At 46.0% G+C, this 16,721-nt stretch overlaps 2 protein-coding genes across 3 annotated transcripts in view; one reads left to right on the top strand and one right to left on the bottom strand.

Moving 5' to 3' along the window:
* Positions 1-6,363: 6,363 nt before the first annotated feature.
* On the bottom strand, positions 6,364-16,662 carry NDUFB3 (NADH:ubiquinone oxidoreductase subunit B3). 2 transcript variants are annotated; one of them, XM_075934320.1, is made up of 5 exons: positions 16,473-16,612; positions 16,089-16,161; positions 13,250-13,385; positions 11,837-11,972; positions 6,364-6,648 (listed from the first exon to the last, which is right to left on the bottom strand). In XM_075934320.1, the coding sequence occupies exons 3-5, from the start codon at positions 13,266-13,268 to the stop codon at positions 6,492-6,494; spliced, it is 312 nt and encodes a 103-aa protein (XP_075790435.1). In that variant the 5' UTR covers positions 13,269-13,385; positions 16,089-16,161; positions 16,473-16,612; the 3' UTR covers positions 6,364-6,491. The 2 variants fall into 2 exon arrangements, with proteins under 2 accessions (XP_075790435.1, XP_075790434.1); XM_075934319.1 differs by lacking the exons at positions 13,250-13,385; positions 16,089-16,161 and having other exon boundaries at positions 16,473-16,662.
* Positions 16,597-16,721, top strand: part of HYCC2 (hyccin PI4KA lipid kinase complex subunit 2) — a 77,287-nt gene continuing 77,162 nt past the window's right edge. Inside the window, exon 1 of the mRNA XM_075934290.1 lies at positions 16,597-16,718. The gene's annotated coding sequence lies outside the window, so the exon portion shown is untranslated. The remainder of the gene's footprint in view (positions 16,719-16,721) is intronic.

Here is a 16,721-nt window from a genome sequence, read left to right as displayed (position 1 = left end):
GAACACTGACAATCTTACATGAGATCATCAGTGCTTTTTCGGAAATTCAAGTGGCCAGTGTAGACAGCTGGCAAGTTTTTCCGGAAAAGCGGCTGATTTTCCGGAAAAACTGGCCAGTCTAGACACAGCCTCAAGGTACACCATGTGGACTTTTTTAGGATTTTCACTACTTCCACCTCTTCTGGCAGTTGGCAGAAGCATCTGTTTTCCCTTAATTTAATTTTGGTATTCAAACAAGTGAATGATTCAATATATAAAGCAAGTTTTATGTGCAGTGTTAAGCTGATGATGCATTAATACCCATGATTCCTTGGTACCTAAACTCTAGAGTGCAATAATTTAGAAAAGTAATTATGTAACAAGTGACACTGCAGAGCTTTAGTTTATTAAATGATTTTCAGATCCATTTACAAGTTTAAAAGTTATGTTACCACCTTTTTCAGTACTAGCTCTGCAAATTCAGCCTATGATCTGAACAACAAAATATGATTTTACTAACATAATTGCGACTAAGTATTTTGCATTTGGAGTCTTTAGCTAATAATACCTCTGATGATGCAGGAGCTACAGTACAATTTAGATCTCTTCATAGCACCATAGAACCAAAATAGCTAATGGTATATATAGTAATTTATTTTATTCACAACAGTAAGAAATTGTAGCTCTAAATGCCCACAGGAAATAAATCTCAAGCAGAGAGGGCTATTTATAGGTAGTCAGGAAAATAACTGTCAGCACATTTCAGTGTAAAGAAAATTCTGAATAATCAATCTGCTGATCTACTTTAAAAGCATTAATGTAAGCAGCAAATACACGTGGATGCACCAAGAGTTCATGTAGAAGCCAGAGTTTATAATAAATATTAGGGCTGGAAAGAATCACATTATGCAGTTCATTCCACTGAATCAATGTACAACAGTAGTTAACTTTCCCTCTTTAACTTTACCTCAAGTACTACTAATGATGATAATTCAGCAACTTCCCTAGCAAATCATCCTATCATCTGAGCTCACTGTTAAAAGACTGTCTGTGATTGTGTTCATGTTTTATTTCTCTTTTAGGACATCCTTTGCAGCAGTGTTTACCAAAGAAAATATTTTGAGGAGGATGTACAAATGAGAGGGTTACTCGTCTTGGGCAGTGGCTGAGGTTCTTTGAGATAGTTGTCCATGTGGGTGCTCCACCTTAGGTATCTGGGGCACCGCTGCACCTCTAGTAGAAGAATTAAGACAACAGTGCCCTCAGTAGGCTGCACACGCGGACAACCGGCCCGTGCCATTTGGAACAGCTACTGGGTGTATGCGGCCAACTGTCCCCTCAATTCCTTCTCTGCCCAGAACAAGTATTTCCAAAGTAGAGGGGAGAAACGGGGGTGGTGGAACACCCATAGGGACAATTATCTTGAAGACCTTCAAGTTATTGCACAAGGTGAGTAACCCTCTCTTCTTCTGTGAGGAACGTCCCCATGGGAGCTCTCTCTTATGTGCATGAGCGCTGTTGCACCTCTAATTGGAGACGTCAGGGAGCAGTGCCCACGGTCGGCTGTGCAGACAGGCCCCTGAATAGACAACAGCTCCACAAATACCAACGTTCCAACAGGTGTTTTGAAGTCCTGGTCGAGGGTCTGACAGCCCCAGTTTTTCTACAGCAGCAATCCAAATCCTCCACAACTTTTGGCAGCAGACTGGCTACACTCTATCAAGCGTGGTGTATTATCACCACTAACAGGTGGGTGCTGGAAATCATCAAAACTGGGTACTGCATACTATTTTTAGCCACCCCCCCACCCTCTTTCCCCATCCCTCTTCGGGGACCCCACTCACAAGCATGTGCTTGTACAAGAGGCACAACATCTCCTACAGCTAGGAGCCATAGAAAACATACTACCAGAGCACAGAGGCAAGGGATTCTATTACCACTACTTCTTCACCACCAGGAGGATGAAAACCAATCTTAGATCTCCGCAAACTCAACCGCTTCGTGCAATCCCAGTGATTCAATATGGTAACCCTCGCTACTATCATTCCTGCTTTTGAAAAAGGAGATTGGCTGGGTACCCTTGACCTCCAGGATGCCTATTTTCATATTTTGATACATCCATCACATAGGAGATTTCTATGATTTATGATAGGAGACCTCCACTTTCAGTACAAAGTGCTACCCTTTGGATTCTCAATGGTCCCACGGGTCTTTTCAAGGTCCTGGCAGTGGTGGCTGCCCCATTGCACAGAATGGACATCACAATATTCCCATACTTGGATGACGGCCTGTTAAAAGGCCCCACAGCGCACAACATAGAACAGGCACTCAAAACCACTAGAGCCCTAATTCAACAGCCTGGGACTCCAGATAAACTTAGCAAAGTACACACTAACTCCTACCCATACTTTAGAGTTTCTAGGAGCACATCTAGCCTGCAGCATAGCAATAGCCTCTTTACCAGTATAGAGGTTCTCTGCTATCATGGACCTTATATCCCTTGCTCAGGCCAGCCCCTGCGTAACAGCCTGACACTATCTTCATCTTTTAGGGCACATGGCTGCAGCCACGTTTGTGGTGCCACATGCTCGCCTCCATCTGAGACCACTCCAGGCATGGCTGTGGACCGTATACAAGCTACACATACATCCTATAAACAAACGACTTACCGTGCCAGGCAAGATAAAAAACCTCACTCACATGGTGGACTCTATATGACAACGTGTGCAAAGGGGTCCCTTTCCAACAACCTCCAGCATCACTGACAATCACTACAGATGCTTCGCTATTGGGCTGGGGATCCCGCTTAGGCCACCGTGTTGTTCTAGGACCGTGGACCCCAGAGGAAACCAAGGTACATATCAACCTGCTTGAGCTTAGGGCAGTCTGCAATACTTGCGTTCATTTCCTCCCTCTGATCCAAAACAAAATAGTTCAGTTATGTACAGACAATGTTACTATGATGTGCTATATCAACCGGCAGGGAGGAGCCCAATCCTATCAGGTCTCTGGGAAGCAGTTCACCTGTGGGAATGGTGCATTCCACAAAACATAAAGGTGGTTGCAACCTGCTTCCCAAGCAAAGAATGTTCTGACAGACAACCTCAGCAGGCAATTTCCTCAGGATCACCAGTGGGAAATCAACCCCTCAGTGTTGACACACCTTTTCCTGAAGTGGGGGTTCCCAATTTGCCACACGCACAAGCACTCGTTGCGTGCGCTATTGCTCCAGAGCAGGCATAGGCCTCTACTCCCTAGAGGATGTGTTCAGCATAAAGTGGCAAGCACCTCTCCTATATTCATTCCCACCTTTCCCACTTCTCCAATGCACAATTCTCAAAATCAAACAGGACCGGGCCAGGGTAATCCTCATGGCTCCGAGTTGGCCCAGACAATCATGGTAACCATACCTCTTACAGATGAGCATAGCCCCGCCGCATCGTTTCCCACGAGTCCGCTCCCTGCTCACACAGCGAAACGGGCAGATACACCATCCTGCCACCCACATGCTCCATTTTCATGTGTGGATATTAGCTGGTTGACTCCCATAGACACAGCCTGCCCGGAAGCAGTGCAGCAAGTCCTCATGAACTATCACAGACCTACAACCAGAAAAACTTATAAACAAAAATGGTACCTGTTTAGTCTGGTGCTTGGAACATAACGGCGCTCCAGCAGATACCGGGTATTACAGATATTACATTATCTCCTAAACCTGCACCAGACCGGTCTATTCTTAAGTTCTATCAAAGTACACTTCTCATCCATTGCAGCCCTGCACCCTCCACTACAGGGCCACTCGGCTTTTACGCATCCTTCCCTTAAATTATTCCTACGCAGTCTACACAATAAGTGCCATCACGAAGGGACCCAACACCTGCATGGGACCTCAATCTCGTACTCAGGGCCCTTACAGGCAAGCCCTTTGAGCTGCTAGCTACTTGTTCCCTGCTACACTTATTGATGAAGGTCGTCTTCCTTGTCACAATTATTTCTGCATGAAGAGTAGGTGGACCCCCCAATATACGTAAGTCTGGGGAAGGCACACACAAATACTGATCTTTTCCTGGTGGGGGGTGGGGAACATGATGGTGGGCCCACTCTTAAAGTGGAGGTTGTGTGATGGGGTGCACTCTCCCTGCACGGAGCAGGAGGTTAATCCAGTCCTGAGAGCTGAGAAAGTCACACCCCCTTTGCCTTACTGGGCATGCTTGAGCTGTAGAGCTATCAAAGTTGCAGCTCAGCTCATTTGGGGCTGGCGGCCAGAGGGAGAGGACATGCATTACCAGCTCCAGGCAAACCACAGCAACTACCCAAATGCTGAGGCACTGTGATGCGGACCCTGCCCAGGACCTCTACGGGGTTAAAACTGGCCAATGGGAGTTGAGAGATTTTGCTGGTGGTGGGGCAATGCAGCATAATTTCTCAGCTTTCATTGGTCAGTTTCTGACCAATAGGAGGCGAGAGATTTTTGTTGGGGGAAGGAACAGTGCATGAAGCCTCTTTCTCCCTCCCTGCAGCACAGAGCGCTGTCTGAGAGCACTGCTGGCTGGGAGATGCTTAGGTATGCGCCTCCCAGCCAAAGCCTGCCTCTGGCATCCCACTTGCTTCCCCCAATTCCCTCCCAGATCCTGCACCCCTCCTAAAGCCTCCTCCAGGCCAGATCCTCTCCTGCACCCATACCCCTACCAGACCCAGTACTCCAATACCCTTCCTCAGATCACAGCTCCTCCTTCACCCAAACTTCCTCTCAGACCCCACCCAGAGCTCCCTTCTTCACCCAACCTCCATCCCAAACCACATAGCCCCTCCATTGAAAAGTGCGGCCCTTGACCACTTACCAAAATACTGGTGTGGCCCCCCATCACAAATTATTGCCCACCCCTGTGCTAAGCCAATTGTAGACCAAGAGTCATTTTACAGTAAGTGAGATTAGCTCACAAACAAGAACTCAAGTACAGGCAGTCCCCGGGTTACGTACAAGATCGGGACTGTAGGTTTGTTCTTAAGTTGAATCTGTATGTAAGTCAGAACTGGCGTCCAGATTCAGCCGCTGCTGAAACTGACCGCCAGTTCTGACTTACATACAGATTCAACTTAAGAATCCCAAGCTTCCCCAAGTCAGCTGCTGCTGAAACTGATCAGCGGCTGATTCCAGGAAGCCTGGGGCAGAGCAACTCTGCCTCAGGCTTCCTGTAGTCAGCGCTGGTCAGTTTCAGCAGCGGCTGACTTGGGGACGCCTGGGGCATCCTGATTCAGCCACTGCTGAAACTGACCAGCAGCGGCTGAATCAGGACCTGGGGCAGAGCAGCTGGGGTGCTGCCGGGTTGGTCCAGTAGTGCCCAGAGCGGCGCTGCAGGACCAATCGGCAGCGCCCCAGCTGCTCTGCTACAGGGTCCAAAACAAAAGCCTGGTCTGCTGGGGGGGGGGGCACACTAGCCGCGCCCCCCCCCCCCCCCCCAGCAGACCAGGGACACGGGGAGCAGAGCCGCAGCAGCAGCGGGGTGCCACGCCTCTGAGGCTTTGCTCTGGCAAAGCCTCAGAGGTGCGGGACCCCCCCGCGGCTGCCGCTTCAGTCCCGGTGCCTGTGGTCTGCTGGGGACCGTCCCCAGCAGACCACAGGCACCGCGACTGAAGCGGCAGCAGCGGCGGGTTCCCGCGCTTCTGAGGCTTTGCTCTGGCAAAGCCTCAGAAGCGTGGGAACCCGCCCGGTGCCCCTGGTCTGCTGGATACGGTCTCCAGCAGACCAGGGGCACCGGAGCAGCTTACGAATGGGGCTCTCTCGCCCCGGAGCTCGCAGGTAGCAATCCGCTACCTCGACCTCCGGGGCGAGAAAGCCCCGTTCGTAAGTGCGGATCCGACATAAGTCGGATCTGCGTAAGTCGGGGACTGCCTGTATACTAACTTGAACCAACTACTGAAGTGAAGACAAGCCTGTGTCAGGGGTTAATAGGATGTTTTTAGAAATTACGTGTGCTCCAGAATCTAAGTTTGCACTAAAAAAAAGTTTTTAGCCATTTGTTTGCACAGATAACCTTAAAGGTGTGAAGCAACTGTGATGTCAACCTAAGTTTTTAGGCAGCCAGGAGTAACACTTCTGAGGGCTGCTCCAGTTGACCTCATGGCTAGTCTGAGTTAACTTTTGATCTGTTCACTATTTCACATCTGATTAAAGTTTGCAAGAAAAGAGGGGTGATAGTATTGTGAAGAGCAGTACAAAAAGGTACAAGTAGCATCTTTTGGAATTTCAAGTTGGAAAAGTATCAATACCTATTTTCCTCACTAGTTCAGTGAGGCAACATACCATCGCAGCTGGATCTTGTTTTCCCATTAATCAAATCAGGTTTATATTTGAGCCAAGAAAAGATGACAAAACCACAGTGATAACCTTTTGCCAATAAGAAATTTTAATAGGCATCTTTACGTATGCAACAAAAGTTATAAGCCATTGCATAACATGTTTTAATTTAGAACTGTGTAAACAACTTTCGAGAAGTTCTATTATTCCATCTTTAGTGATGTCCTCCATTTTTCTTTGGAGGGAACAGTGTGTATTCGATCCCAAGAGCTACCACAAAGGCTACAAATCCCCACTTGAAACCTTTGGTGAGAACTTCTGTAAGTGTGACAGGTTTTGTAAAGCCACCCATATATCTCCATGCTTCGTTGCTAGGAAAAATCAAAACCAAGAGAGAGAACAAATTCAGGACATCCATTCTGATTCCATATGCTAACACAAATGTATTTATATGCAAAAAGTTAAACATTCGCAAAAGCTATGCTGAAAATGTAAGATTTTCATAGTTAAACACTCAAGTCAAACAATACTAAGTCCCCTTACGCATATGTCTTATCCAACTTTCAACTACAATATTAAATGATCACATAATACACCTTCAATAAGAAAATACACTTTTCCCTTGTCTTTCTGTAGAATGGGAAAATGGAACATTCTTTTTTCATTCCTGAAGGCTGAAGAATGGTAAAGGAGAATGTTATATATTTCTCCCATTTTGACTCAAATCAAAGCCCTATCTCTATAGCTATCTATGTAGACTACCTCTAGGGAGTCCAGTTCAGGGATCACGATCAGGTTTTCCACAACTGGATTTATCTTAACAGTTCTCTATATAATCTTCATGAATTGCCTAGCAAATATAAAACAAAATGCCAAGTCACCTCCTACTACAGTTAAAAGCGTCAATTAAAGGCTCCAGTTCAGCAAAACACAATCACAATCTTGACTATAAGAGCACAAATAATCCTGTTCCAATTAAACAAAGCAATTAAACATATACTGTACTTAAATTTCATTGAAATCAATGGGATTTAACCTGAAACTTATTTGTTTTCCTGAACAGAGACAAAACTACCCATTTTGTATGTATGAAACTGATTGTGCCTTCCTAAGTAGAATACTTTGCATTTGTCCATATTAAACTTCATCTTACTTATCTAGGGCTGGGCAAAATATGGCCCGGGGCCAGATTTGGCCTGTAGACCACCTTGCTGGGATCCTCAGGCATACAGCTGCTCCAGTTTAAAGTGCAGTCCTTATGTTTCTCTGCTCTGCATGAAGAGGGGAAACTTCCGTGTGATCTCCCTGCCCCCAGCTCAATCCTCAGCTCCTATTGGCCAGAAACAACCAGCCAATAAAAACTGATCTCAGCCAATCTCTCAGATCCTATTGGCTGGAAACAGTCAGCCAATCGGAGCTGAGAAATTGGCCTAAAGCAAGCCTCTTCCCTCACCCAGAGTTGAGAGCCATGTGCAGGGAGCAACCTGTATTTTTAAGCTATCTAGAGCTGCAGAGAGCTCAGCCTGCCTTGGGGATGCTGCAGAGAGGGAAATGCTTGGGTAAGCACCCCCCCAGCCAGAGCCTGCCTCTGGCACCCCTATGCCCTCCACCAGGTCACCATCCAAACCCTCTGCACCCCCTTCCCCAGGTCACAACTCCTTCCCAGACCCTGTGTCCCTTCTACATCCCTCCCCCAGGCCAGAATCCTTTCCTACACCCAAACATCTCCTGTACCCTAGTCACTTATCTCGTGCGCCCTTCTGTACCCGGCCTCCATCCTAGAACCTGTATCTCCTCCACAAAAAAGTGCAGCCCTTGATAACTTACCAAAATCTTGGAGAGGCCCTCCCCCCCCCCCCCCCAAAAAAATTATTGTCCACCCCAGACCATTTCTCCAGTTCATTTTGAATTATGACCCTATCCTCCAAAGCACTTGAAACACCTTCCAGTTTGGTGTCATCTGCAAACGTTATAAGTGCTAGGGATTGGCAACCTATGGCTCGCGAGCCGAGCCAGATGTGGCTCTTCGAAGCTCGAACCCAGCCCCACCATGCTCCCCCCAGCAGCAGGGAGCACTGATGCTGCAGCAGGCCTGGGCAAAACAATCCAGCTGCGGACACAGCAGGGAGCCGCAGGCAGACTCCCCTGCTTACCCCACATGCATGCAGAAAAACAGTTGTGGGGTCCTTTGGTTTTCACACACTGTGAGCAGGGAGGGGAGGGGGAAGTGGTGCCTTAAGGCTGTTCCCGCCACCAGCACAATCCCATTGTACAGTTCTGGCCAAAGGAAGTTGCCTGTTTCAAGAACAGGCAGCGCAGGAAGCACCATTACTCCTCTCCTCAGGCTCTTAGTCACCGAGCACATTGCCAGGCAACCTGGGGGGGGTCGGGGGGGGGGGGGGGAGATGGGGACAGGGAGGCTCCTGCTGGAGAAACGTGCTGAGCTTCTGGCCTGAAGTCTCACTGGTAAGTGTCCCTGTCAGAGCCTGCCTCTGGCACCCCAGCCTCTCCCTCCCCCCAGCCTTCTGATCCCCCACTCCTATCCCACTACCTCACATAACCCAAACCCTCTGCCCCCCCTCCTGAGCCCATGCCCCCTCCCACACACTGCACCACAATCTCCTGCCCCAGAACACAATCCTTCCTGCCCTAGGTCCAATGCAAATCCCTGCATTGTAATCCCCTGCCCTAGATCACAACTGTACCCCGATCCTGTGCCTAGGGTCACGCCTTCACCCAAACTCAATGGCCCCCAAAAAAGATTCCAAACTCCTGCCATAAATAAAGACAAATGTTGAAACCTTTTGTGTAGAGCATAATATTTTACTTTGTTTAAAAATGAAGCCTGGCCAACAAGCCCCCAATTGGGGCCCAGCCCCCATCTGGCTGCAGCATCATAACACTCCTGCACCTCCTTACCCCCCAGCCCTGAGCCCATCACACATCCAAACCCCATGCCTTGAGCCCCTCATACCCCCACATACCCAGACTCCTGCACCACCACAACCTCAGCCTCTTGCCGTAATACTCCTGCATCCCACACATACCCCAGGCTTATGCCCTTAGTCCATCACACACCTGAACTCTTTGTTCTGAGCCCCTCAAACACTCCAATCCAGACTCCTACACAACCACATCCCCAACCCCCTGCCATAAGATTGACAGAAGATGGCCTGAATGTGTGCATGAAGCTGGATTTGACCAGTTATGATGTAAACTTCAAAGAAATGTGTGAAAAGATACAGCAGCAGAAGTCCCATTAAATAAAGTCTGTGAGTACAATGTTTCATTCATGCTTGTATTAAACATTATGTCAATTATCAATAATATTAAGTAGTATATTTTCAGTAATGCAAATGGGCATTCTTATACGGCTCTTTGTTGACCACTTGTTCTGTATTTTGATGTAGCTTGACTCTTTACTTTGAAAAAGTTGCTGCCCCCTGCCATTATCTAGACGACTGATGATATTGAACAGTACCCATCCCATAACTGACCCCCTGCAGAACCCCACTTGTTATACCCTTCCAGCATGACTGTGAACCATTAACAACTACTCACTGAGAACAGTTATCCAGTCAGTTATGTACCTTATAGTAGCCCCATCTTTTCCTATTTTAACTTCTTAACTAGGAATGTGAACGATTAGTCGACTAGTCGCTTCCCCATAATCCTTGCTGCCTCTATGAGAAAGAGGCAACAGGGGAGGGGGAAAAAGAAAAGGCGGCACTGCCTCTTTGAAATGCCATGTGCAGCCCGGTTTCCCCAGCTGGCCCTGGGCTGCATGTGATGTTTCAAAGCAGCAGCACTTCACGGAGCCTGGGGTCAGCTGGGGACTCCCCCACTGACTCCGGGCTCCATGCAGTGCTACTGCTTTGAAATGCCATGGGGAGAATGGGGACAGCGGGGACTGCTTGAGTCCCCCGCTGGCCCTGGGCTCCCCGCAGCACTATTGCCTTTGAAGTATAGCAACAGCACTGAGGCTGTTGCTACCCTTCAAAGGTGGAGGTGCCCTTATCGATGCAAGTTACATCGACTATTTGATTAGCCAATTAATCAAAATTTTACATCCCTTTTTTAAACTACCCCATTTCCACTAGCATTCACTATATTAGGCATCCAGTCACCACCAATATTCTTGGTGAAAACTGAAATGAAGTTGTTAAGCACGTTTGCCATTTCCACGTTTTCTGTTATTGTTTCTCCTGCTTCGCTGAGCAATGGGCCTATCTTGTCCTTGGTTTTTCTCTTGCTTCTAATATATTTGTAGAATATTTTCTTGTTTATATCTCTAGCTAGATTGAGCTTGTTTTCTGCCTTCACCTAATTTTGCCCCTGCATACCTGTGTTATTTGCTTATATTCATCTTTTGTACTTTAACCTAGGTTCCACTTTTTATACAACTCCTTTTTGATTTTTAGATAATTTACAATCTCCTGGTTAAGCCAAGGTGGTCTCTTGCCATACTTCCTAACTTTCCTATGCAGTTTGCTCTTGGGCTCTTAATATGGTCCATTTGAAAAACTGCTAGCTGTCTTCAATTGTTTTTCTTCTTAGTCTTGCTTCTCATGGGATCTTACCAACCAGCTCTCTAAGTTTACTCACGTCTGCCTTTCTGAAATCCGTTGTCTTTATTTTGCTCTTCTCTTTCCTACCATTCCTTAGAATCATGAACTCTGTGATTTTGTGATCACTTTTACTCAAGCTGCCTTTCACTTTTAAATTCTCAACCAGTTCCTCCCTAATGGTTAAAATCATATCTAGAACAGCTTACCCCTAATAGCTCTGAAATAAAAAAAACTTGTTTCCAATCCATTCCAAGAACTTGTTGGATAATCTTTGCCCTACTGTGTTATTTTCCAGACAGATGTCTGGCTAGTTGAAGTCCCCTATCACCACCAAGTCCTGTGCTTTACATGATATTGTTAGTTGTTTAAAGAAAGACCACCTCTTCCTGGCTAGACCCTCTAGCATGACATCACCCTTGTCTTTTACCCCTTTTAACTTCTCCTATATCCATCTCAACCTCAGTCCTAGTGTATCAATTTTTAATATAAAAAGCAACACATCCTTCCTTTTCTCCCTGCCTGTCCTGAGCAAGCTGTACCCTTCTATAGCAAATACTCCAATCATGTGTATTATCCCACCAAGTCCCTATGATACCAACTATGTCCAAGTTGTGTTATTTACTGGCACTTCAAGTTCTTCCTGCTTATTCCCCATACTTCTTGTATTTGTTTACAGACAACTAAAATACAGATTTGATTTTGCCCTCCACCCCCATTCTGCCTTATCCCTCCTTTATCTTTACTATTATAGCCCATGCTCCCTCTCATTTCTGACCCATCTCCCAGGTCTCCATTATTATATTACAGAAGTGTGTTGTCCTTGACCACTTACCAAATTATTGGAGTGATTCCCCCATCAAAAATTATTGCCTACCCCTGCTCTAGGTGTTTTTCTAGCCTTTTAGCTAAAAAGGACCATCCACAATGATAAGGTTATAGGAAGAGTGTGTGTATATATTTATGTATCTGAATGATGTATTCTCTCACTTACCGAAGCCATGGATCCTTGAGACCCCTCCTAGCCAGTCTTTCTTGGACATCCTGTAGCGGAGTACCATCTATCTTCCATTGTTTATAATCAGGGAGCTCCATTTTCCCATGACCATGCTCGTGTCCATGCCCCATGTCTGCAAGAAAAGGTTAAAAAAAAAATCCAGCTCTTTCAAGATGCACAATTAATTTTTGTTTGAACACACTTCCTAAGACTGACTTTCTCCTTCAGAAAATTGGGGAGGAGAGAGAGACTGATTTCTAACACCACCATACAGCTTTGGCAATACTGTAAACAGTACTCTTTAGAATATAAACAGATGTTTTATTATAGTTCTATTCATAATAATATGAAGATCCTTCATGTGTTTCAAAATAGGGATGTAATAGTATAGTCGATTAACTAATAAGCAAAGTTTATAGGTTAATGCTATAGACTACATGCATTTCCCCCCAATTTTTTAGCAGGTTGGCCAGAAGTCTGGTTCAGTTCTGGCTTGAAATGGGTCTGGAACCTACCCCTGCTGCAGCTCTGCATTTAAAGTGTATTAGAAACCAGATGCACAGGCAGCCCCGCTCAGATCTGGCTCGCATCAGGTTCGGGAGCTCAGGCCCACCTTAGAGAGGGGCTGCTGCCACCCCACGCTGCTGTCTCTTTATCAGAAGTAGCAGCACAGGGCGAAAGGCAACCGATGCGTGAGGGAAGCTGGTTTTTAAACTGGCTCCCCTCACGTACCAGCTCCTGCCTGGCATCTTGCACTGCTGCCTCGGATACAGAGGCAGCAGTGTAGATCAGCAGGGGGATCTTCAGGAAGTGAGGCCGGAATGCACTGGCTGCCGGTCCCACCTCCAGGGACTATAGAATAGTCAACTAACTGATAAGAATTTTTGAGGTTACTTGACTATTTAACTAACCATACTTAACATCCTTATTTCCAGGGCTCGCCATCTGCGCTGTCCGGCGATCTGCACATGCTCAGATCGTTCTGCGCATGCGCAGATCGCCCGAACCCGGCTCTTCCAGGTTGCAATCTACTCGCCCCGGGTGAGTCGATTGCATTATTTGTCGAGCCCTGCCTATTTCAAAAGTCAATGTTCATGATTAGAAATGCTGCATTGCTTTGGTAAATCATTTCTTATTAGCAGCACTTGACTAATCTGCCCAGGGTTGGAACTGTTGACAACTAGCATACAAAAAGGCAGTACCTCTCTTGTATAATCGTTGCAATAAATTCCTGAACACTAGCATTGTCATCTTTATAGAACAGTGCCAGTGTTTGCTCAAAGCGATTATGCTAGGTTAATGCTATAGACTACACTCATGTCTTCCCCCTCACTCCCTGCCAGTAAATTTTTTTAGCAGGCTGGCCAGCAGCATGGCTCAGTCCCGACTTGCACCAAGTCCGGGACCTACCTCTGCTGCAGCTCTGCATTTAAAGCATACTAGGATCCAGGCGGGCAGGCAGCCCGGCTCACTTTCGGCTCGTACTAGGATTGGGAGCTCAGACCTTGCTCCGGACGGGGGCTGCTGCCACCCTGTGCTGTTGCCTCTTTAAGAACATAAGAATGGCCATACTGGGTCAGACCAAAGGTCCATCCAGCCCAATATCCTGTCTCCCGACAGTGGACAGTACCAGGTGCCCAAAAGGGAGTGAACACAACAGGTAATCATCACGTGATCTGTCTCCTGTCATTCATTTCCAGACAAACAGAAGCTAAGGACACCATTCCTACCCATCCTGGCTAATAGCCACTGATCTAATCTCCATGAATTTACCAAGCACTTTTTTGATCCATGTTAAAGTCCTGGTCTTCACAAAATCCTCTGGCACGGAGTTTCAGAGGTTGTCTATGTGCTGAGTGAAGAAAAACTTTCTTTTGTTTGTTTTAAACCTTCTACCTATTAATTTCATGTGGTGACCCCCAGTTCTTATATTATGGGAACAAGTAAATAACTAAGGGTAGGTCTACACTAGCTCGTTAGTTCGAGCTAGGTAGGGTAATTAGGGCAAGCGGAGTTGCAAATGAAGCCCGGGATTTAAATATCCTGGGCTTCATTTGCATGTTCCTGGGCGCCGCCATTTTTAAATCCCCCTTAGTCCAAACTCCATGACCGCGGCTACACACGGCACGGAGTAGGTAGTTAAATTAAAGATCCTAATTCGAACTACCATTACTCCTCATTCATTTGCAACTCCGCTTGCCTTAATTACCCTACTTAGCTCGAACTAACGAGCTAGTGTAGACGTACCCTACCTTTTTCTTATTCGCTTTTTCCACATCAGTCATGATTTTATAGACCTCTATCATATCCTCCCTTAGTTTCCTCTTTTCTAAGCTGAAAAGTCCAAGTCTTTTGAATTCCCGAATAGGACCTGTTCCAAATCTCTAATCATTTTTGTTGCCCTTCTCTGAACCTTTTCCAATGCCAATATATCTTTTTTGAGAGGTGGTGACCACATCTGTACGCAGTACTCAGGTCCGTGAGGGAAGTTGGTTTTTAAACTGTCTCTTCTTGCAGAACAGCTCCTGCTTGGCACACCGCACTGCTGCCTCTGATAGAGCGGCAGCAGCATGGAGTGGCAGGGGGCTCCCTGGGAGTGGGGCTGGAGTACTTACTAGCTGCCGGCCCCACCCCCGGGGACTATAGAATAGTCAATTAACCGATAAGAATTCATGGGATTAATCAACTATTCAATTAACCAATATTTAACATCCCTAGCTGAACATATTAGAGATATTGTCTAGGGAGATAGGAAGGATTTACATGTGATTTAAATATCTAAAAGCAAACACTACAGGACATTAGAGATGACAGTTTATCCAAATTTGGTATTGTAATATCACTGTGATCCTTTCACACGTTAACATGTTTTTCAAAAACATTGTCTAGTATAAATATTTCTAACATTTTTAATTGAAATATTTCATGTTGGAAATCTTACTATTTAGAAAATCACATTACAATTTTTTCTGAGAACTGATTGATTAAATCTCTTTATTTGAATAATTTATATTTAAAAAGAGTCTTGTGACTTCAAAAATTTCATACTGGATGAAGAAAAACTCAATTTACCATTTTAGTAAATACTTACTATAATTTAATACTACTGTGGCTTAATTCTGCATCAACTATAGCCTAATAAACCTGGCTTGTCAGAAACTGTGCATTAAAATATTTTGAAGAAAGAGGAGGAGAAAGGAGAAAGAGATGGTTTGTGTATATGCTTGACACACACCCTTCTTGTTTTCACTAGAAATTCCATCTCCACCTGAGAAACCTTCCCAACAAAAATTGAATTGAAATCCAATGCCTCAACGAAGTTTTGGCAAATCACCATTTTCCAATGAAAAGTATGTTCTGTCAGAAAATTCCCAACTAGCTCTACTTAATACATGCAACTCAAATTAATAATTTGAAACTTTTCTATTGAATTTGAGAGAGAGAATGCATGAAACACTGCACTCTGTTCTCTGTTGTTTCATTGTACATAGCTACAACCATATTTAAATGTTTGCAAATAATTAATTAAAAAATGGTATGTACTGTGATTAGCTAGGATATCCTGTATCCTTATTTCATAAAAAAAAAAAAAAAAAAAAAAAAAAAAAACCTCTTCCTGAGCAATAATATCACCACCGACATCAGCAAAGATATTTATGTGTCCCATGTGTTTGGGTCTCCCCTTCTTTGGGCTGAAGTTGTCCAAGCTTTTTGACCTTCATGGTATGCTGCAAAAGGTTATTTTTTAAAAAGCTTCAGAGGGGTAGCCGAGTTAGTCTGTTACAGGAAAACCTTAAAAAACAACAAATAGTCTGGTAGCACTTTAAAGACTAACAAAACATGTAGATGGTATCATGAGCTTTCGTGGGTACAACCCACTTCTTTAACTCTGGTCATCTGAAGAAGTGGGTTGTACCAAAAAAAGCTCATGATACCATCTACATCACTGTTTCTTAAACTTTTTAAGACGGAGGAACACCAAACATTTTTTTTTAAATGAGGAAGCCCAAGAATCTGAGATCACTAGTTTAATATGAGTCAGTATAATCCTGTTGCAAAAAAAGCAAATATTGTTCTGTAAGCAAACATGTTGTAAACAAGACCCGAGTAGTAATTCTTCCATGCTACTCCACACTGAGTCGGCTTCAACTGGAGTAGTGTCCAGTTCTGATTGCCATGGTTCAGGAAACGTAGAAAAGTCAGAAAAAGTCCAGAAAGTATTAAAAGTTTGTAAATGACTCATACATACCGTCTATGAGAGACAATAGAAAAAACTGGGAAGGAGAAGACTGAGGGAAGACACAGCAGCAGCTTTCAAGTAGCTACAAGGAGGAAAGAGACAAATTACCCTCCGTAGTCTCTGGAGGCAGGACAAAGAGCGACGGGCTCAGCTTGCAGCACAGGAGGCTGACACTGGCATGAGGCGGTGCAGTCCCCCCCCGAGATGCGAAAGAGCCGGTTAGACGCGCACAGCTGCCAGGGGGGAGGCTGGATGGCGCCTCCCGCCCCATCGCACCGTGCCCGAAAATGGGGGAAGGCTGCCTAACGGAAGATGCCCCGGGACGGCTCGGTTCCTCCCGCCCCCGCCCCAGGACCCCGGACCAGGCCCTCCCCGCCTAAACCTCCCTCGTACCTGGCCGCTCTGTGACCTCGCTCAGGTCAGTCCGGAAACACCGCCACCGGAAGCGGAAGTCACCTTGCGGACCTATTCCGACAGGGAACGTCGCCAAGCGCGAAGGTTCCGGAAGCTTTACCTGCTCCACCCCGCCCCCCTTCTCGCCGAGTCGACGTTGAGGCCCCGCCCCCATTTTGCCGGAGCCGCAGTCGCCGGTTCTCCAGCCCCGACATCGGGAGGAGCTGGGCGCGAGCACGGGGAGAGGTG

The sequence above is a fragment of the Pelodiscus sinensis genome, chromosome 7 (genome assembly GCF_049634645.1).
Source record: "Pelodiscus sinensis isolate JC-2024 chromosome 7, ASM4963464v1, whole genome shotgun sequence".
NCBI lineage: Eukaryota > Metazoa > Chordata > Testudines > Trionychidae > Pelodiscus > Pelodiscus sinensis.
Note: the sequence above shows the minus strand (reverse complement) of the source record. Positions and strands in the feature narration are given on the sequence as shown.